A 21,721-nucleotide genomic window follows, 5' to 3' on the forward strand; every position below is an offset into this window, starting at 1 on the left:
AGGGGAAGCCAGTAGGTGCTTGAGCTCTTCAAAAGATTGCTGGCACTCGTCCGACCACAAAAAGTTCTTCGGCTTCTTGAGGGCTGCAAAGAATGGAAGGCAGCGCTCGGCCAAGCGGAAGATGAATCTTCCGAGGGCTGCCACTCGGCCCGTGAGCCGCTGTACCTCTTTGACCGTCCTGGGAGGCGTCATCTCTTGGAGGGCTCGGATCTTCTCTGGATTGGCCTCAATTCCTCGTTGTGTAATGATGAAGCCGAGGAATTTGCCGGAGGTGACCCCGAATGCACATTTGGCTGGGTTGAGCTTCATCTGGTACTTTCGGAGTGTGGAGAATGCTTCATTGAGGTCGACTATGTGGTCTTGCGCCACCTTGCTTTTCATCAGCATGTCATCCACGTAGACCTCCATGTTTCGGCCTATTTGGTCTTTGAAGATCCGGCTGACCAGCCTTTGATAAGTTGCCCCGGCATTTTTCAAGCCGAATGGCATCACTTTGTAGCAGTAGGTTCCCCCGTCGGTGATGAAGGCTGTCTTTTCCTCATCTTCTGGCGCCATGCGGATCTGGTTGTATCCGGAAAAGGCGTTTATGAATGCCAGCAGCTCGTGACCCGAGGTGGAGTCCACGAGCTGGTCGATGCTGGAAAGTGGAAAGCTGTCCTTCGGGCAGGCTTTATTCAGGTCGGTGTAGTCCACGCACATACGCCACTTTCCGCTGGCTTTCTTGACGAGGACCACATTAGCGAGCCATTTCGGGTAGGATATCTCCCGGATGAAGCCGGCTTCAAGGAGCTTGCCGACCTCCTCGGCTGCTGCTCGTTGTCGTTCAGGGGCGGCACCTTGCTTCTTTTGTCGCACGGGCTTGCAGGTCGGCTTCACCTGAAGCCGGTGGACCATGACCTCCGGATCTATCCCTGGCATGTCTGCAGGCGACCATGCGAAGACATCCATATTGTTCCGTAGGAAGTTGACGAGGCGACTCCTCTCGTGTTCGCCAAGGCCAGAGCCGACCTGCACGGTTAGCTCGGGAAAGTTCTCTCGTAAGGGAACTTGAATTAACAACTCACCAGGCTCTACCCGCTCTTTCTGGGGGTTGACCCGTGCCTCCATAACTTCAGTTGAGGGCTGGTCAGTCGTTGGGGCAGGCACCTCGGCTGGTTGTCTTGCTTCGTGGGTCGCTAGGTAGCATCGTCTTGCCACCATTTGGTCCCTTCGAACTTCACCGACTCCCTGGCTGGTAGGAAATCGCATCAGCAGGTGGTGAGTTGAGACCACTGCTCGGAGGACGTTGAGTCCTGGCCTTCCGAGGATGGCGTTGTAAACCGAGGGCAGGCGTATTACAAGGAAGCTCATACCCACGGTACTCTCACGAGGGGCGAGCCCGGCTGTGACCAGAAGGTCGATCTCGCCCTCTACTGGGACTGAATCCCCAGTGAATCCAACTAGCGGAGCATTCATCCTCCGTAGCTGTTCTTTTGTCATCCCCATTTTGCAATAAGCACCAAAATACAAAACATTCGCCGAGCTTCCATTATCAATCAGGATGCGTTTTACATCAAATTTATTTATGATCATGGAGATGACCACGGCATCATCATGGGGAGTTTCGACTCCCTCTAGATCATCATCTGAGAAGGAGATGGCTTCAGAGGTGCGCGGGCGCTTCGAGGAGGCTTCTTCCCCTAAGGCTTCCCCAGCCGAGGTCCCGCCTCGGATAGTGTTGATGATGCCGGCGATGGGCCTGTTGGCATTTGAACCTTCAGGCTGTGCTGTTCCTTCGGCTGGCTTCTTCCCTTCACGCCGGCCTTGCACAAACCGATCGAGCACTCCTCGGCGGATGAGTGCTTCGATCTCATTTCGGAGCTGATAACAATCCTCGGTATCATGGCCGTGATCCCGGTGGAAACGGCAATACTTCCGGAGATCACGCCGGATTCTGGTATCTGGCTTCGGAGGTGGGAGCCGGATGCAATCCCGACTCTCAATCTCCATGAGGATTTCAGCCCGAGGAGCATTGAGGGGAGTATACTTTTCATACCTCCCTTCGGGTGCACGGGCCTACAGTGGGAACCTCGGGCGGAGTGGTGACCTCTGCTGTGGCGGTCCTCTCAACCGGGGTGGACTCTTTGGGCGGGGCGGATTCTTAGCTCGTCGCGGAGATGGGCTTCTGGGCTGGCCGCGCTCCTCGCGACGTCTCTTCTTGGGGTTCTGCTCGGTCCCGCCCCGCCTAACCGCCATGGCTTCTTCTGCCTTGGCATACTTCCGCGCCCGAGCGAACATTTCGGTGAGGTCCGTGGGAAAATTCTTCTCGATCGAGAAGAGGAATCTGTAGGACCGGGCTCCAGTCTTCAACGCCGACATGGCGATTGATTGGTCAAGCTCCCGGACCTCCCATGTTGCGGCGGTGAACCGGTCCAAGTACTCCTTGAAGGATTCTCCCTCCTTTTGTTTGATATCAAGGAGGGAGTCGATGTCCGCCGCTGGGGCTGGCTGGCGGCAAAGTTGCCAACAAATTGTCTGCCGAGCTGCTCAAAGGAAGAGACAGTACTCGGCTTCAGCCCGGTGAACCAAAGCCGGACTGGCCCTCGGAGTGTCGCCGGAAAAGCTTTGCACATCATGGCCTCCGAGGCTCCTTGTAGGGCCATTAAGACCCGGTAACTCTCCAGGTGGTCAAGGGGATCAGTCTTGCCGTTGTAGGGCTCCACCTGGGGCATCTTGAACCGTAGTGGGACCGGTTCATCTTCGATCTCCGGGGAGAAGGGTGACTTCGTAGTGAACTCGAAGTCGTTATCACGTCCTGATTTTCTCCCGTGGAGTGCCTGGATTTGGCGCTCCAACTTCTCGACCTTCTTGTCGAGTTCATCATTCTGGAGGATCGCTGCAGCGGTTCGTTCGAGCGTAGGTTGCCCTGGAACCGACTCAGCTTCTGAAGGCTGCGGCCAGCCTCCGTAGCCTCTGGCTAGGTGCTCTCTCCAGAGGGAGGCCTGGACTTGGGAGTCCTGACCTCGAAGGGGAAGTCCGCTTGTAGGAGGCTCCGGTTGAGCTGGAGCCGGAGGAGGCGGTGCCGTTGGGATGCCCCTGGGTTGCAAGCTTTGGACAACGGTAGCCAAGGCTTGCACTTGTTGCACCAGGGCATCAAACTGCTCCGGCCGAACTTGAGGGGTTGACTCGGCCGGAGGTGGTGAGTTCCGGACGGAATGCTCAGGACTGGGTGGAGGACGTCGAGAGGCATTGGAAGCCCCTTTGCTTCTTAGCTTCATGGCAGCGAACTCGGTCCCTTCCTCTAGCGCCAACTGTTGCTGGAAATTGGACCCGGGGGCCGCCGCGAAGCTAGGGAAGGAGGAGCTCCGCCGCGGGGAGGGCGGACGGCGGTGCGCCGGCCGGCTGCGTCCTCCTGTGCCCTCCTGGGGTGTGTGAGAGAGCGGAGAGGAGAGTGCGTCCTGTCCTGTCCCGTCCTGCAAAAAGGAAGCCGGTGGCCGGGCTCCCCGGCGCCGGCCCTCCGATGCTTAAGTCAGAGGGGGCAAATATGTGGAGAGAGCAAGCCAGAGGGTGAAGAAGAATAAGAGGATATTGGTGCTTAATTGTCTGTGCTGTTGTGTTTCAGTCCCTCCCCCCTCTCTTTCCTCCCAGGCTCTCTTTTATAGAGGGATTTTATGTTGCCCGGGAGGTGACAGGGAGTTTGTCCTCTTTTGTAATAATTGGGCACGATTTGGCCCATTAATGGCATAGTGGAAAATAAGGCCGACTCAGACCAGAACCAGGGAGTTGTCACGGTCGATCGGACCTGTTGGAGTGGTTGAACCGCCGGCCGTGGTAGGCCCGGGGTCCATGGATGGTAAGCGCATTTATTACCGAATGAACTGGCGGTCAGGGAGAGCCATACGCTTTGATGGTTCCGTGATCCGGAGATCGTCTTGAGCCGTGTTCATTAAATGACTGAGCGCATCGGAGACTTGAGGAGGTCTCATGCATTAATGGCAGGTCGTGCCAAATACCTGCGGAGATCTTATGCCTTGACGGCTTGGAGATAGCGGCAGGTTGTAGTGGAGTTGTCAAGTCCCTTAGGGGGTTAAGTAGGAGTTGAACATCTGGTCAAGGCAATCGGCTCGGCAGGGGTGCCGAGCCGAGCTGGTCGCCCAATGGGGCGCCCTGTGGCGGGGTTGCTTCTAATGCTCCTGGTCGGCGCCCTTTGGTCGGCTCTTTCTAGCCGAGCGCCTTTATTTCGCGCGCTTTCCTCTCTGGTCAGCGCCTTCTAATCGAGCGCTTTTCTGGTCGGCGTCCTCTGGTCGGCCCTTTCTAGCCGAACATCCCTACTTCGTTGGTTGGTCCGAGCGCCTCTTGGCGCTCCGGTCGGCACTCTTGGGCCGAGCATCTTTTCAGATCGGCGCTCTCTAGCCGAGCACCCCTCTGGTTGGTGCTCTTTGGTCGGCACTCTTCGGCCGAGCGCCTTTCCGGTCGGCGCTTTTTGGCCGAGCGCCTCCGTGGCGGTATGACTTGGGGTTTTTCCCCCAACAGCATGTATTTATTTAGTTTAATTCAAGATATTATGGAAAATTATATAAAGAGTTTTTTTTGTTCATTATATGGGCTTGGCTAAAGCCAGATGTGACCAAACACTTCGCTATTTATTTTTAGGAGTGCTATAGATTTTCAAATTAAGCTTCATTAGCGGCATAATCTAACCCGGACAACGAGCCACGAGACGACTAATACTACGCGGGCACCGGCCGCCATGTTCAGCCATGCCAAAGTAAACAATGTCGACGGCGGTCATTCGGCGGCTCCCTCGGCCATGATCCAACGATTTGTGGGATATTTCGAACTAATCAGTGTCAGAATTCTAATTATCTCTTTTATTTATTTATTTTTATACCGGCTGCTTGTACAAATCTCGCATGAGCCAAGAGAAAGAAGACAGCTCAGCGGTAGAGAAACAGATTCATGAAAAATCCAAAGAACCCTTCGAAGTGTTGGGCAGTAAAAGAGGCGCCCTAATCAACTGCATTGTTCGCCTTTCGTATATATAGATAGTCTCGAAAGAACTACACTTCCTCGCCGGCCAATAGATGTCGCCTAGCAGCAAGTGTTCTGCCTCTCTCCGTCCCTCTTTTTGTATCTATTTGATTACTACAGTTGAATTCCCTCAAGAATGATGCTCCCGGTAGGAAATTCCTCCTACGGGATAGCCAACCGAGAATTCCGACCATCCCTGCCGGCTCACCTTTTTCTTGCCCTAGCTTTGAGGCTACTTTCGTAATTTAAGACTAGCCGATGTTGGTTCAGCCATTTCCCGCAGAAACGATGAAGCCCAAAGACGCTTCCAGATTCTGGGCCGGAGCGGTGCTCGATACCGTGTTGCCGTATCTCGTGGAACAAAACAATCGTAACGTAACACACCCCTGGATTCCCATCCAACGGTTACAAATGACTTACTGAACAGTGAACACCTGAGCTCACGCGAAATTTAACGTGGTCCGGCGGATTACCATAACGGGGTCTCAGGTATAAGCGAGCGGGGGGTCGCCCTTTTACGGTTTTCTTCCTCGTCCATTTCTTCTCCTTCTTCCCTCGCTCCCTCTCTCTCTCTCTCGCTCTCTCTCTCTCTCTCACTCTCTCGCGCGCGCGCTGTTTTCTTTCGATCTCGATCGCTTGTCCGGAAGAAAGAAGAGCTAAACATCGAACTGTAGGAGGAGCGATCGATGGAGGCAGGAGCGGGTTCCGAGGCTGCGGCAGCGGCGGAGGCGGAGGCAACGGCGGGACTGGAGGAGCCGAGGGAAGAGAGCGAGGACGAAGCCTTGCTCTCCAGGGCGCAGAAACTGATCTCGAAGATTGTTGCCAACCAGGCGAACCCTAACCCTAGGCTCCTGCACACCCTCGCCACCATGCTTGAGGCCCAAGAATTGAGGCATGCTCTTTCTTTCTTCTCGAACGCGTAATTCGAGTACTTGTGGTTCGAACAGGGTTTCGGATGGAGGTCGGTATACCCTGAGGTCCTGAGTCTGGGCGTTCGGTGGTAGTTTGGTGTGAGAATGCTAGGGTTTTATTATTGATTGATGCTGTTTTTTTTTTTTTTTTTTTTTTGGGGGGGGGGGGGGGGGGGGGGGGGGGGGGGGGGGGTTGGGGGGTTTGGGGGGGTATTATTTATACCTTTTCCCATAGGTGGTGAAAAGTTGGAGGGTTAGTTTTGGGAATATTGGGACCACGTGATTTTTAGTTTTTTTTTATAAATATTTTTCAGCTTGTTGATAACCGTCTTAATTGATTCTGGGCAAAACTACTGAAATATTTGTTTTTCTAAACACTCCTATACTTTCTGTTTGTAAAACAAGAATGCACGCTTTAAGTAGTTGCTGAGACCAACCTTAAGTTGTACTGTATGTGCGTGGTTTTTGTTTAACGTCTGGTGAACATACTCCTTCTGTACGTGGAAGAACGACCGAGTACCAGAACCACCCAACTAACCAATCTAAACATTACTGCTTTGAATGACCTAACATGGAGCTTTGACAGAGCACTGCATGCCCACCTGTCTTTTTTTTTTCTTTTCAAAAAATGTATTTAATTGGAGGAATTGAATTTTGATTGAACAATATTCGTGCCTGGTAATTTAAAAAATGGCACATATTGGAGCATTTTACTTCCATAGCATCACTCTGTTACTCTCATTGTTTTCACCATCGGGTTGGATTTTCGTTTTTGTTAAGGTGATTTATGATTGGTTCAAATGTTGACTAGCATTTGCTTCTAAATGACAATGCTTTCCTCTGGGTTTGAGTGAGGTGGTCAGTGTGGTGGACTGCACCTTTTGGCATTTGAGCCTTTAAGCTAGAGATATACATGAGTTTTTTGGTTTTTAAGTTTTATTGTAAAATAATCCTCCTTGTTTATGTAGAATGGGGCACATGATTTTGTTATGATTTTTTTTGCATTCAATACGGTTACCATCTAGATGGTAGTATAAAACTCACAAAACTAATGGGTGTCTAATGACTTGATTCTTCTCCTGGTCAACGCTTTTCCAATCCAAAGGCTTGAAATTTATTGTTGATGCTTAATTGCTTAAGGAGATCACAACCATCCATTGATACTGCTTACTACTGGAATCAACCATGTCTACCTACCACTGACAAAATACCCTTTTCATAAATATAAAATAATATTAGAATAATGTAGCTTTTAAACATTAGTCTATATATAAACTATATGTTATTGTAGGAATTCCATTTGGGTGTTAAGGTGTTATTGCTTGGCCTAGGTGGCTTGGCAATTTTGATAGACATGAAATAATTTTTGGGTATTCTGTTCCATTGTCTCAAAAGCTTGCTATCTGACTTTGTCTCCAAGACTGTATTGTTTAGACCCTCAGGTCTAGCCTTAAGTAGCTGCACTTTGCCCAAGTGTGTTACAGCACTAGGGTATGGTTCCCTAATAATAACTTCTTGGATGTTAGAAGGATTTAGCATTTCAACTCACCTAACACATATACCTAAGTGTATGACCTTAAGATCTTTCTGGCCCTGCGTTTGATTTAATTCATATGAATTCAGTTTAAGGGTTTTGCACTTTCTATAGGATTTTTTTAGTGCTTTAACTTGTTTTAATGATCGTTTTTTCTTAGGTCATTGTGATCCTCCTATCGATTGATCAGCCTCACATAGTATTAACTAACATTGTTGATTTTTTCTATAATTGTTGTGATTTCATTAATTGACTTGGTGCCTTATGGAATGAAGACTCGTCTTTTTGCTGCTTGAATGACTAATTCATTTGTGTTTAATATTATATTTAAAGGAGGTTATAAAATATCTTGTCAAATATTCTCGCTCCTTTATTATTTATGATCTCTCGGGACTTTCTTGATACAACCACACTTTCTTAAATCCGAACGACTGCACCCCATTTATGATTGTAAAAGGATTGAACATCAGCACACAGCCCATATTATCACACCAAAGCACTATTACATTTTACTGGGGCTTAAAAAATCCAGCAAACTGTGACAGATTGTCTGTTTTGTCATTCCACCTGAGATTCTAACCAGAATGAGGAGGGTCAAATACTTTTATTTCACATAGATAAATGTTGAAGGGCCGGTGGAAATACCAGTTCCTTCCCCACTCAGACTATCATTGGCAAACTTGATGTAGCTTGCCTGGAAGGGAATGATATGGATTAGTGCATGTCAATTTTTCTGCTTATCACAGTTCATTCCTTTAGTTCTTGCATGGACATCTTGAGCTGCATTCTGTCATGAGCTCATTGTTTCGTTCCTTTTCTTGTGCATGTTCTCCAAAGTAGATATGTGCAAGAGTCTGGGAGTTCATCTTTTAACAATGCTCGGGCATCTCATAGTATTGGAAGGCTGTGTAACTTAGTGCGGGTATGTATCTTTATCTGCATTTTGCTTGCATGCTATAACTTGGATTCCATCGTTCATTAATTTGCTTATTACTGAACTATTTCTTATTGTTTCTTTTATTCTATAAAACTTTGTGCTTGTTTTTCTCAGGAAAATGACGAATTTTATGAGGCAATATCGTCGAAGTTTTTGTCAGAAAGTAGATACTCTGTTACTGTCCGTGCAGCGTCTGCCAGGATACTTCTCAGCTGCTCTTTAGTTTGGATGGTTAGCTACTTATTTTGTCTGATTGCTAATTTAATTTCCACATTGTTTTATCTTAAACATTTGTGTAGGTCTGCTGACTTTTGGTTACCTGTGGATAATCTGCATGTAAACCTTCTCCAGTATCCTCATGTTTTTGATGATGCTGTTCTGGATAATGTTAAAACATGGGTGATGGAGGACCCTGTAGTTTCTGGTGATGAATGCAATTGGAAGAAAGAATTGGGGAGTAATAAGCCTACAGATTCTGAAATGCTGAGGGCTTATGCCACTGGACTTCTTGCTATGTCATTGGCTGGGTGTGTGACTTGGTTTTATGCATTCTAAGCTGTTGTTACCTTTGTTTTTTTTTTTGCATGATTTTATACATTACATGATGATTTTTTCAGGGGCGGCCAAGTGGTAGAAGATATCTTAACATCAGGTTTGTCAGCAAAACTTATGCGTTTTTTGCGTGCAAGGGTCCTTGGTGAGGCCAGTTCTAGTCAAAGAGATACTAGTTTTCCAGCAGAGGCTAAGCATGCTTCAGTTGCTAATCCTACAAGAGGTAGAGATGAAAACAGAGGCAGATCACGACAGGTTTTGGATACCTCTCGATTCGATGGTTCAAGGATTGTAGATGAAGGTTTGCTGGGTGAAGCAAGTACTGATAGGGATGTTGATAGAAATATTGCTATCAGGCAAGTACATGGAGAATTATGTTGGGCAGATGGTGGTGAGTCGTTGAAATCTGAGCTCACTGATTCTTCATCAGAAGTTGTTGGTACGTATGAGATGGTTGAAGAAGATGCTGATCTTTCTGGTGATGGATGGCACAACAGAAATTTACTTGATGGGAAGTCAAAGTACAGTGAGAGACTTGTTGCGGGCAGATCCACTAGAGATGAAGATGCAGATGAAAATGTGAGGGATGACTCATCGAGGCGAAGGGTGAACCGGGGGTGGCCAAGGACTAGAGGAAAAGGAAGGTCTAATGAAGGAATCTTAGAAAATGAAAGGACTTTGACATCGCCAAGTTCTGGATTGCGATTAGGTGGAATGATTCGGGGTTCCAGAGATAGAAGTTCACCAAAAAATGAAGAGATCAAAAAAGTTGTTGACATAAAAAAGAACTGGAGCAGGATTGATGGTGATGGTTTTGTTGTTGGAGAGGATAATGATGACAGATTTAGAGACTGCAGTGTTGGGTCGAGAGATATATCGGAAATGGTAAAGAAAGCAATAGGTGCTGCAGAAGCCGAAGCTAGAGGTGCTAATGCACCTGCTGAGGCAATCAAAGCTGCAGGTGATGCAGCAGCTGAACTTGTCAAGACTGCTGCATTGGAGGTAACCCTAGATTCTCTTATTGAAGCTTAGGTTTTACTTTGATTTTCCCCTTAACAATTCTGATATGCTAGCTGCTGTTTTTTCATAGGTTTGGAAAAGTACAGATGATGAAGAAGCTGCAGTTTTAGCTGCTTGTAAAGCTGCATCTACTGTTGTGGATGCTGCTAAGGCAACTGAGGTCTCACGGTAACAACCACTCCCCTTCTCCTATCCTTTGACTTCCAACCATTTTGAGGTTTCATGCATTTTTTTGTGTATTTCAATGCTGGAATCTTGTGGTTCTCAGGAGTTCTAGCAAGGTTGATGAGGATTTGATGGATGCAAAAGCTGTGGAACCCAGAGAGGATGAAGAGCTGGAAGACTTCATTATTTTGGATGATGAGTCTCTTGCACAGATTAGGGAAAAATACTGCATTCAGTGTCTTGAAATTTTGGGAGAGTATGTTGAAGCTTTGGGACCCATTCTGCATGAGAAGGGTGTTGATGTCTGCCTTGCCTTGCTGCAACGCAGTTTTAAAGTCGAAGAGGCACCTGATCACTTAGCGTTGTTGCCTGAGGTTCTCAAACTAATATGTGCCCTAGCTGCTCATCGGAAATTTGCTGCATTATTTGTTGATCGTGGTGGCATACAAAAACTACTCTCTGTTCGTAGAGTCTCGCAGACCTTCTTTGGTCTTTCATCTTGCTTATTTACCATTGGTACACTTCAGGTAATAGCATAACATGTCTGATATTGGAGGCTCAAGTTCTCTAAGTTCTTCACATTTGTTATTTTGCACGCACCATCTGTCATTGCTTCAGAAGTCATAATTCCCCATAAAAACTTGTGTGCAGGGTATCATGGAACGTGTTTGTGCTCTTCCATCTGACGTGGTGAACCAGGTGGTTGAGTTAGCACTGCAACTTCTAGAGTGCCCTGTAGATCAAGCTAGGAAAAATGCTGCTATTTTTTTTGCTTCTGCATTTGTCTTCAGAGCAGTCTTGGATTCCTTTGATGGACAGGATGGGCTACAGAAAATGTTAAATCTATTACATGGTGCTGCATCCATTAGGTCAGGTGGGAACTCAGGAACATTAGGTATGCCAAATGTAAATCTCCGAAATGATCGATCACCTGCAGAAGTCCTCACGACATCAGAAAAGCAGATTGCTTATCATACTTGTGTCGCATTACGCCAGTACTTCCGAGCACATCTTCTCTTGGTTGTGGATTTTCTTCGTCCAAATAAAAGTAGTCGTGGTGTAGCCCGAAGTAACCCAAGTGCAAGGGCTGCATATAAACCACTGGACATCAGCAATGAGGCTATGGATTCAGTATTTCTCCAGATACAGCGTGACAGGAAGCTTGGGTCTGCATTTGTGAGAGCTCGTTGGCCTGCAGTGGATAAGTTCTTAGCCTCTAATGGGCATATAACCATGTTGGAATTGTGCCAGGTACAAGCATAGTTGCTTGCCTTTTATTTTAATCCCTTCTCAATTGTTAATTTCTGAAGTAATAGGGACCTACCGTGATGTTAATTTTCAGGCACCATCTGTTGAGCGCTATCTGCATGATTTGGCACAGTATGCATTGGGTGTTCTTCATATTGTCACATTTGTGCCCTACAGTCGTAAATTAATTGTTAATGCTACTTTGAGCAATGATCGTGTAGGCATGGCAGTCATCTTGGATGCTGCTAATGGGGCTTGCTATGTTGATCCTGAGGTATAATAGGATTTTCATGACCCAGTGTAGAAAATTTTGGAAATCAGCATCATGCTTGTACAATATTTAAAATAAATTTAGCTTATTCATTTTTTTTTTCAATTTGTGCCAGGTGATTCACCCAGCATTAAATGTGTTAGTAAATCTTGTATGCCCTCCTCCTTCGATTAGTAACAAACCCTCTGTTCCTGCGCATGGTCCGCAGTCAGCTTCAGTTCAAATGTTAAATGGTCCTTCAGAGAATAGGGAGAGGCATTCTGAAAGATATATGTCAGATCGTAGTGTTCCATTGCCTGTTCAGAATGAGTCTCGGGAGCGCAATGGGGAATCTAACTTGGTGGAAAGAAGTGGTGCAACAGCACTAAGCACACCATTTCCTGGTTCTAGTTCACAAACAGCAGTGTCATCAGGTGTAGTTGGAGACCGCAGAATAACTTTAGGGCCTGGTGCTGGTTGTGCTGGCCTTGCTGCTCAACTGGAACAAGGATATCATCAGGCAAGGGAAGCTGTTAGAGCACACAATGGTATAAAGGTTCTTTTGCATCTTCTTCACCCTCGGATGATCACACCTCCTGCTGCTCTTGACTGCATTAGGGCTCTGGCATGCCGTGTCTTGCTTGGTCTAGCCAGAGATGAAACAATTGCACATATACTGACAAAGCTTCAGGTAGTATTTACTTATTATATATTTCACATCTGATGTTTGATGTGAAAGGTTTAACAAGTTATGGGTATCAATTATGTTGTGTTTACAGTATATGAGAATATATAACTTATTCTAATTGGTATCAAGTAGTTCGGACCATACATATGGTTTATTGTTCGACAAACATATGTTATAGAACTGGGATCCTAGCTAGCTTGGTTTTCTCTGGTGCTCTGCTGTCTATTCTTTCTCTGTGATTGTTTGCCAATCTTTTATTTTGCCAGACAAATTATATGGATTTCTAAGAATAGGCAAAATGGTTCTTTGATCTGTATCACTTTTTTTTCTCAATATTTCAGGTGGGAAAGAAGCTGTCAGAGCTTATTCGAGATTCTGGCAGCCAGGCATCTGGAAATGAGAAGGGCAGATGGCAGACAGAGCTAGCCCAAGTGGCCATCGAGTTGATTGCAGTAAGTAAAGGGAGACTGACCTGTGCACTTATCTGATCACTTGTGGTGCACGCACACATCGATATTTATATTTGTTGCTAAAATTGAGCTTATTGTCCGAAATTTTGAAGTGCCATGCATGAGTGGTTCTTGTATATTTTCATGTGGTTCTTCTGACTGCTGGTGATATATTTTGTCTTGTTTTCCCATGTAATTGTCATTAATTTTTTCTGATATGAATTTACAGATTGTAACAAATTCTGGGCGGGCAAGCACCTTGGCAGCCACTGATGCTGCTGCTCCGACACTGAGGCGCATTGAAAGAGCAGCAATAGCTGCAGCTACTCCTATCACTTATCATTCCAGGTCACTGCAGCTTCCTCTATATGCAGGGAAAGTCTTTTGCATTCTGTTCTCATGTCCTTTTTGTGTGTATGTGTCTGTACAGGGAGTTGTTGCTGCTGATTCATGAGCATCTCCAAGCATCTGGTTTAACAGCTACTGCTGCTTTGCTACAGAAGGAGGCTGACTTGACGCCTCTGCCATCATCGGGAGTGCCAACACCTCCACTTCACCAAACTTCTGTCCAAGAAACTTCAAATGCGCAACTTCAGTGGCCATCTTGCCGTGCACCCTGTGGGTTTCTCTCAGAGAAAGTAAAAATGGCCCCACGAGAAGAGGATTCTGGTCTGAAGTCTGATTCAGCCATGCCTTCAGTAAAGAAGAAATCACTGGTCTTCTCCTCCATTTTCTCGCAGGGAAAAAGTCAGCCTCCGTCACATTCATCCATCGATAATAAAACATCCAGTGCTTTAAAAAGTCCATCTGCACCTTATGGGGGGTCTGAAGCTCCATCTTTGTCTGCTCTGAAGTCTAATACAGATGCAGAGCCTCCACTTAAAACACCAATTTTGCTGCCAATGAAACGAAAATTAATGGAACTGAGGGATTCTTTTTCTTCACCGGCAAAGCGGCTTGTGACAACAGAGATTGCATTTCAGCCTCCAGTTAGTCAAACACCTAATTCTGGTCGTAGAATTTGTATGCCAATGGATGTAGCAGGTCTATCTCCTGTCGCAAGTTATACTCCACGAGATCCTTTTGGTCGGATGACATTGAGCAGCAGCCTTGGGGACATCTCAGTTGATCTCCAGAACCAGAGCACTCCTGGGGCATCAGCAACACCCATGACCCATTTTGGTCTGCCAGCTGACCCTCAACCTGGAAATATTGAACGGATGACTCTCGACTCTTTGGTTGTGCAGTACTTGAAGCACCAGCATCGGCAGTGCCCAGCTCCAATAACCACGCTGCCGCCACTGTCTCTCTTGCACCCACATGTGTGTCCAGAACCTAGCCGAAATCTCAATGCGCCTGCAAATGCAACTGCAAGGGTAAGCACCCGTGAATTTAGGAAACAGTACAGTGGAATCCATGCCCATCGTAGAGACCGCCAATTTATCTACAGCAGGTTCAGGCCATGTCGTACATGCCGAGATGATACTGCTCTATTAACATGCATTACTTTTCTGGGAGGTTCTTCTCGTATTGCAACTGGGTGCCACTCTGGTGAGCTCAAGATATTTGATGCTAATAATGGAAATGTATTTGATAGTCAGGCATGTCACCAAACTCCTGTTACACTAGTTCAATCAGCCTTTTCTGGTGGAACTGAGCTGGTTCTTTCTTCGAGCTCTTTTGATGTAAGGTTATGGGATGCCACCAGTATCTCTGGTGGGCCATTGCATTCATTTGAAGGATGCAAGACTGCACACTTTAGCAACTCAGGGACCGTTTTTGCAGCCCTTTCTTCAGACACATCTCACCGTGAGGTTCTTCTATATGATGTCCAGACCTGCAATATGGAGCTGAGGCTCACTGATAGTGCAAACAGCCATTCTGTCCCTGTTCGAGGACATGCACAGTCTCTTATACATTTCAGCCCTTCGGATGCAATGTTACTGTGGAATGGAGTCTTGTGGGATAGGCGGAGTGCAATTGCTATGCACCGGTTTGACCAGTTCACGGACTATGGTGGAGGTGGATTTCATCCTGCTGGGAACGAGGTATGACCTGACTCTTAACCACCTTCAGTATTAAGCCTTTATACACACTAAGCTAGACATGCATGCATGCATGCATTTTATTAGCATGTCCTTGCATATATTTGACATGGATTTATATATATGATACATATTTTTATCGAGTTCTTTTGTGCATGCAATACATATGTACATGTGTTTGTATATGTATTTACATGTGCAAAGAGACTTGGACTACAGACTTAATGTTTAATTTTTAGTAAAAGATTCAGTGATTCAAAAGTCATAGATGGGTCATCCAAATCGGAGAACCATACCATTGATCATAACCTATGGAACAAAACTGCACAAAATCCAAATATATATAGGATTTGATGGTCTAGTACCTGTACGTTAAGTGGGTCCAGAAATAGACTGATTTCATGGCACCATGTTTTACAATGGCCTAAGCACCAAACATATGGAATTTCAATCCATATATACATTAAGATCTGTAGATTATATCAACAAAGTGGATTTTCAGCTAATATACATATCATGCTTTTAACACTAGCACAGATGGTGCCATCCATTTTTTCACTCGCTTGGTTAAATACGTAAGAGGCCATTAAAGTGTACTTTTGTTGCTAGGCATTTATAGATCATGATCAAAGGCGTAGATCTCCAATTTGGATGGCCCATCATTGATTTTGAATTGTTAAATCTTTTTGAGAGAGATACATATGAGGCGGTTATTATAATACATGTAGGGTTGAGAAAGTCCCTCCCACTTCCAAATTCAATTATGGGCAAGGTTCTTACATGTGGCCACCTAGCCTCATGGCCAACCCCTCTGTCTAGGCGCCTATGTTTTACAAGCTGTGATAGGTGGCTGCCTGAGTGTTTAGGTTGGTGCCTAGGTGGTTGCCTGAGTGATTTTAGGCCACTATTTCACAAGATGGGCACCTATTTATGATATCATTGATCACAGTAAATTTTTGTCATCTTTCTTCATATAATGAAATTTTATTTTCTATCTAATAATTTGGGTATTTAATGAGGCTTGGAACACACTTTTCAGAGTACTTTAATGATCACTTCTCAACATCACAGCCATTCATATTTGGTGGTCCCTCATCCATATAATGACAACCTCCATCAATCAGCCTCTCACTGCTTTTACAGTTTATAATTTGTTCTTGAATATATTGATTGATGCTTGATCATTATTTTAATACCTTTGTTAGTTAACAAAGCAACATTTATGAAAATGATGTTTTTTCAAGGGTTCTCTCTATATATGTATGCATGTTTGTGTGTATGTATATACATGTATGTGTATATGTGTGTATGCTTGTATTCATGTATGTCTAGTAGAGCTAATATGCGGGCGTCTAAACAACAGCTACATAAGGTCAGTCCTGACAAGATGAGTGGGGCCAAGCACTTATAATCCAAGCATCTGAATGTGATATACTGTCTCTAGATTGCTTACTATCAAAAAAACAAAAAAAAAAGATTTAGAGATCCTAACAACGGATAGTTTAAACAACACTAACAATGCATATTTTTTGATCATTGGATACATAGGCTGGAGATCTTTAAATCGCATGTTTTTTGACGGTCGACAGTTTAGGGATAGTAGATGACCTCCAATGGCTCTGATTGTCGGTGCCGGATGTGCAATTGTCTGGCCAGGATGGACCATATTTGAGTTGTTGTGTGGGCACCACATATTAGTTGTACTAGGCTATGATATTAATGTTATTATTTTTTAGGGATTTTATAGCTCTGATTGTTTGCCTAGCTGCCCAAACCTTGCCTAGTCCAATGGGCCACTGCCTAGTACCAATTTGACAACCTTGATTAGGGGGATTCTGAAAATGAAAATGTAAACTGTTTGATGTGATTTAGAAGATTAGAGACGTTTACAAATAAAGAATCATATATTTTGGATATTTCTTGCTAAAGCATCAAGTTGGCAAAAATTAAAATTTTTGTCTTGCAAATAACCTAATTAAGGACAAACTTGATGAATAAGAAACATGTTCCCAATGTATATGAACTTTAGACTATAAACATTTTCAAATTTGTAAATTAAATTCAGTAGTTTATATTTCCATTTGCAAATTCCATTATTAAATTTTGTAGGTGTTGTAAAGTCTTCTTTTCCACCTGTGCATTGTATTATTCGCATATACGTATGGTTTGTGTGAGTCTATTTACTTCTTCGTCGATTGATAAGCTGAACGATAATATGTTAAAGTATAAAAAGGTAGTGTGGTACAAGAATAAAGGGAGGGAGAAAAATGGAATCACACTGTTACGTCATTAAAACCATAAGTTATTTTTAAAAATATGCTGGCTTTTGGCTGTAGGAGATATATACCCTTATCCACCATTATATAGGCTTTATTTTCAACAAATATATCATCTTTACACTGATTGCTAGAGGACATTTCCATGTGTTTGGTGTAGACATTTCTTCTAGTATTTCCACTGACAAAGTTCCAATAATTTGATTTTAAGCAGTTTTAGCTAGATTCAAGTTTAATCTTGCTGGATATGCTTTTGGCAATTAATGCATCAACTAAGAGCAAGATCAGCACAAAAAAGAACCCTGATCCCTAAGGATAAAAGGTTCATTGCCCCTTTGTTAGTTTTAGTCAGAACTTTAAAGTCATCCTTAATTTTGTTATGAACCAAGATGAAACTGAAACATTTCAATTTTGGTCTCGGAGTTGGATGAAACTACAAGCCATGCCACTAACATTGACTGCCTTAGTTCGTTTCAGTCATTTCTGTTGCGTCTTATTTCAACTGGAGTATCTTCCCCCTCTGAAAGTTCTGAACTTGAGCTTCTGTGACTATAATGGATTTTGTGAGTCAGAGTGTTTCAGAAGACAAAGCTATGACATTTTCAGATTGGTGCTTTTCCACTACCCCGCTGAAACCTTAAAACTTTTCAAAGTGTTTCTTTTTCTTTTTGTCAAATCGCACCATAAATTCAAACTCCACCACTTTAATAAAGTAATGTATCCTCAAATAACGATTTGTTTGATTGCTTTATTTTGGAGGTTGTTTTTTTTTCTTTTTGTGGGGGGGGGGGGGGGGGGGGTGTTATATTTGAAGATGACACTGAGTCATTAATGATCCTTCTGTAGGAGAGATGGGCACTTCTGCTCCATAATAAGTTAGATTGATATAAAAGTTCTGATTTAAGTTAAATCTGCTGCATGCCGGCTGGTTCTAAATCAAGCAATGAATGTTAAGTGGCCAACCCATAGAATCATGAAGTGCAAGTTGGGTAGGGCGCTTGAGCAAGTGGATGCCACATGCTTAATATGGTGAGCAGGAGCATGCTCATTGAGTAAAGTTATTTGCGTTCTCCAATTTGGTTAGTGTGTTATACTAAATACATGGTTTAATGCGTTAGAAAATACAAAAATATCTAACTATATGGTTTTGGTTAAACTAATCTTTTGGATGCAGTAAGTATGGAACATGCTATAATTTTTTGAGAAGTAGGATGGGGTTGACTGCCACTTTGGAATTGGTGCAACATCTTATGCTGAGGAGTTTGGCTATGAGGTTAATTCGTGTTATAAAAAAATGGTGGCCTGTCGCACGAGGCTTCTGCCCAATATATGTAGCCTTTATTCCTTTGGGAGAGGCTATTTCCATGCTTTGAACTTGTGACACCTAAGTTACAATGGATCAACTTATCATTGTGCCAAAGCTCATCCTTAAGCTCATGTTACACTTTGCTTAAAGGAATCCCAATTTTGGTAGCGTGCTTAAATGGCAGTCTGCTACTGCTCTAGTCATTCTTTGATAAACATGTCATCCCAATTTTATTACTTATAAGATGTGATATTCGACAATTCATTCAAAATAGGGTTGGCGGTGTGGATCTATGCCATGGGGGGCTGGAACTAGGGCTTAGCAGGTTTAAATGGAATTTGTGAAAAGACCAATCTACCCTCATTATGTTCTTCCTTGAATATGATATCATAACACTGTATTAGTATTAATATAATATTATATTAGTATATTAATTATATAATCGATATAATTATATTTTACTAGTATTATACTAAACGATATAATGTGGTAGACTAGGATCCTATTAATAGGGTTTCAGGTTGGATCCAGTCAAGTGAAAGCGAAAGATGGGGATAAGACGTTAATGATCTGTTGAATGTGATCTACTTGTGAACTATCTATATATAAAAAAAGCATGTGATTTGGGGACCCTTCCCCTATGCATCAAATGATAGTATTGTGTTATTAAACTGTCTTTGACCACTTTATGCACAGGCTAGGGGTATTCAAATTACAGATTTTTTGGTCTGTTAAGCAATTTAAAGGCAGATTAGGTTCAACAGCTCATATATTTGTCTTAGACACCCGTCTTCTGATTTCACTTGACCATGTTCGACTTCTAAGCCTATTGATTGGAGCCTAATTCACTTATAATATAATATTATACTAATATTATTATAATAATCTTTTGATAAAAAATATTAATCTAATGTTCTGTTAATATTAGTACATGAAATATTATTTTTTTAATATTATATTAGTAGATTAATATTGATATATTTTCTATTGATATTGTTATATTATTATATTATACTGATATAAGTATATTACTGTTATATTCAAATAAAATATTGTAAGCTAATATAACTATATAAGAAGAGCAGATTGTCCAATTTGCAAAATTACTTTTTTTTTTGTGCTTATACAATATCTAAACTGCACTTCCTTATTCCCGGCCAGCATCCAAACAAAATAACAAAATTGTAACTGTTACTTGGGATAACTTCATTTATCCCCAAAGAGAGAAGGATATTAATATGATATTTTCTATTGATATTTTTATATTAGTATATTATTCTAATATTAGTATATTAATATTATATTCAAAAAAATAATGCAAGCTAATATAACTTTATAAGAAAGGAAAAATGTCCAATTTGAAAAATTGCTTTTTTTTCTTTATACTTATGCAATGTCTACACTGCATTTTCTTATCCCCTGCCAGCATCCAAACAAAATAACAAAACCATTACTGTTACTTGGGATAACCTCATTTATCCCAAATAAAAATATGGCCCTAACCCAACCAAACCTACCCAAAATTAAAACCTATTTTCCCTTCAAATCCCTATCCCTTTTCCAAAGTGGGCCTTAGTATGTGACTCTTACCCAGATGTCAACTCTCTAAATTTTCTACCGAGAAAAATGAAACCCTAAGTTAGCACCTATGTTTACATATGACTCATGACTGAAGCTTCTGTTTGGTGCATTTGTCTTCTATCCTTCATTATTTTGTGTCAGTTGAATCATGATGGCATGTATTCAAGTCTTTTTTTCCCTTCATAAAAAGCTAAAAAGTATCTTTCTGAAGTTAAACAATATATACATGTTTTATCAATCTGGAGAACTCATCAACTTTTTAAATGACATGCAGATTTCCTGGTTACCTTTCTTTTTGCACATATGCAGTAGAAATATATTGTTAACAGAAGAAATTTTTTTAGCTGCTTATATTTTTCATGCTGTGACTGAGCTATTACACCATTCCCACCCTAGGAGATAATGAATTTCTTACGAAATGATGCACATAGTTGAAAAACAGCATTGCTACTCTAAAGGAACTTGTTCAACATTTGGACATTTTGGATGGCCTCTTGTTTAATAGATTGGGCAATTTAGAGTACTGCTAAAGCCACTTGTATATATCAGTCGTCCCATTCTATCTCAAGATGGTCATTGGACTGCAATGACATGACACACACACACACACACATATATACATACATACATGATTTTTACTTTTGAGTTTTTGAACATCCAATCTTAGTAGTCAAACTGTGAAACATGCTAATCTCAGAAAGCTGTGAGTAGGTTATATGTTTTAAATGTCTGGGATCTCTGGAAGGTCTAAACTCCAAAACTCTATCTTATTTATTTTAAATGTGTCTAGGTTATTATAAATTCAGAGGTGTGGGATCTCCGGAAGTTCAGGCTTCTGAGAAGTGTGCCCTCTCTAGACCAGACAGTTATCACATTCAATGGAGGTGGTGATGTTATATATGCAATTCTCAGGCGCAACCTGGAGGATATTATGTCAGCCGTCCACGCACGTCGTGTCCGTCACCCTCTATACCCTGCTTTCCGCACCATTGATGCTGTGAACTACTCTGACATTGCTACAGTCCAAGTAGACCGCTGCATCCTTGACTTTGCTGCTGATCCCACTGATTCCTTTGTTGGGGTTGTTGCGATGGATGACCATGATGAGATGTACTCCTCTGCACGGCTTTTTGAGGTTGGGAGGAAACGGCCCACTGATGATGATTCGGACCCCGACAATGGGGGTGACACCGACGAGGAGGATGAGGATGAGGATAATGATACATCGGAGGCAGATGTGGACCCCATCCTTGGAGCTGATTTGGATGGTGATGGTGACACGGACTCAGATGACATGAGTAACGATGAGGATGATGATGATATCGACACTGGGGATGAGCTCGATGAGGATAGGGATTTCGACGTTGATGATTTGGACTTCGAAGGGGGTCATGGCTTGCTGGAAATCACAGCTGAGGGTGATGAAGATGACAGTGAGGTCGTGGAATCTCTCAGCAGTGGAGAAGAAGATTTTGCTGCCAATGCTTTTGGGTTCTAATTGTTCTAGTGCCAAGCTTATGAAATTAAATTTTGAATCCCATCTGTAACTATCAGTTTCCAGGTTTTACGGAGGGTAGGGATTGGTAAATACATCGAGGCAAATTGGGAATGCAAGGGGGGATCCAGTATGGAGGAGGAAGAATGTGAGATTTTTTTCCCTTTTTGGCCCATGGCAAAAAAATAAGTGCCCATTATGCAATTCTTTGTATCTGTGGCTTAATATTACATTAATGTTATGTTTTTAGTAAA

At 43.3% G+C, this 21,721-nt stretch overlaps 1 protein-coding gene across 2 annotated transcripts; it reads left to right on the plus strand.

Moving 5' to 3' along the window:
* The first annotated feature begins 5,529 nt into the window (after positions 1-5,529).
* LOC103711292 (DDB1- and CUL4-associated factor homolog 1-like) lies at positions 5,530-21,721 on the plus strand. Of its 2 annotated transcripts, none has more exons than XM_039117063.3 (14): positions 5,530-5,902; positions 8,296-8,377; positions 8,507-8,623; positions 8,744-8,919; positions 9,010-9,946; positions 10,035-10,132; positions 10,233-10,656; positions 10,781-11,380; positions 11,472-11,651; positions 11,764-12,318; positions 12,657-12,767; positions 12,994-13,112; positions 13,195-14,812; positions 20,763-21,721. In XM_039117063.3, the coding sequence occupies exons 1-14, from the start codon at positions 5,697-5,699 to the stop codon at positions 21,468-21,470; spliced, it is 5,931 nt and encodes a 1,976-aa protein (XP_038972991.3). In that variant the 5' UTR covers positions 5,530-5,696; the 3' UTR covers positions 21,471-21,721. The 2 variants fall into 2 exon arrangements, with proteins under 2 accessions (XP_038972991.3, XP_088562868.2); XM_088706742.2 differs by having other exon boundaries at positions 5,831-5,971.

Source organism: Phoenix dactylifera, chromosome 11, assembly GCF_051530095.1.
Source record: "Phoenix dactylifera cultivar Ajwa chromosome 11, Ajwa_hap1_PhDact_Kaust_v1.1, whole genome shotgun sequence".
NCBI lineage: Eukaryota > Viridiplantae > Streptophyta > Magnoliopsida > Arecales > Arecaceae > Phoenix > Phoenix dactylifera.

Bases quoted from the DNA above. Each gene is read 5' to 3' on its own strand.
- LOC103711292 (XM_039117063.3), top strand. From the start codon at position 5,697: ATGGAGGCAGGAGCGGGTTCCGAGGCTGCGGCAGCGGCGGAGGCGGAG. The intron at 8,378-8,506 runs GTATGTATCTTT...TGTTTTTCTCAG, and splicing joins GGCTGTGTAACTTAGTGCGG to GAAAATGACGAATTTTATGA. The intron at 11,652-11,763 runs GTATAATAGGAT...AATTTGTGCCAG, and splicing joins CTTGCTATGTTGATCCTGAG to GTGATTCACCCAGCATTAAA.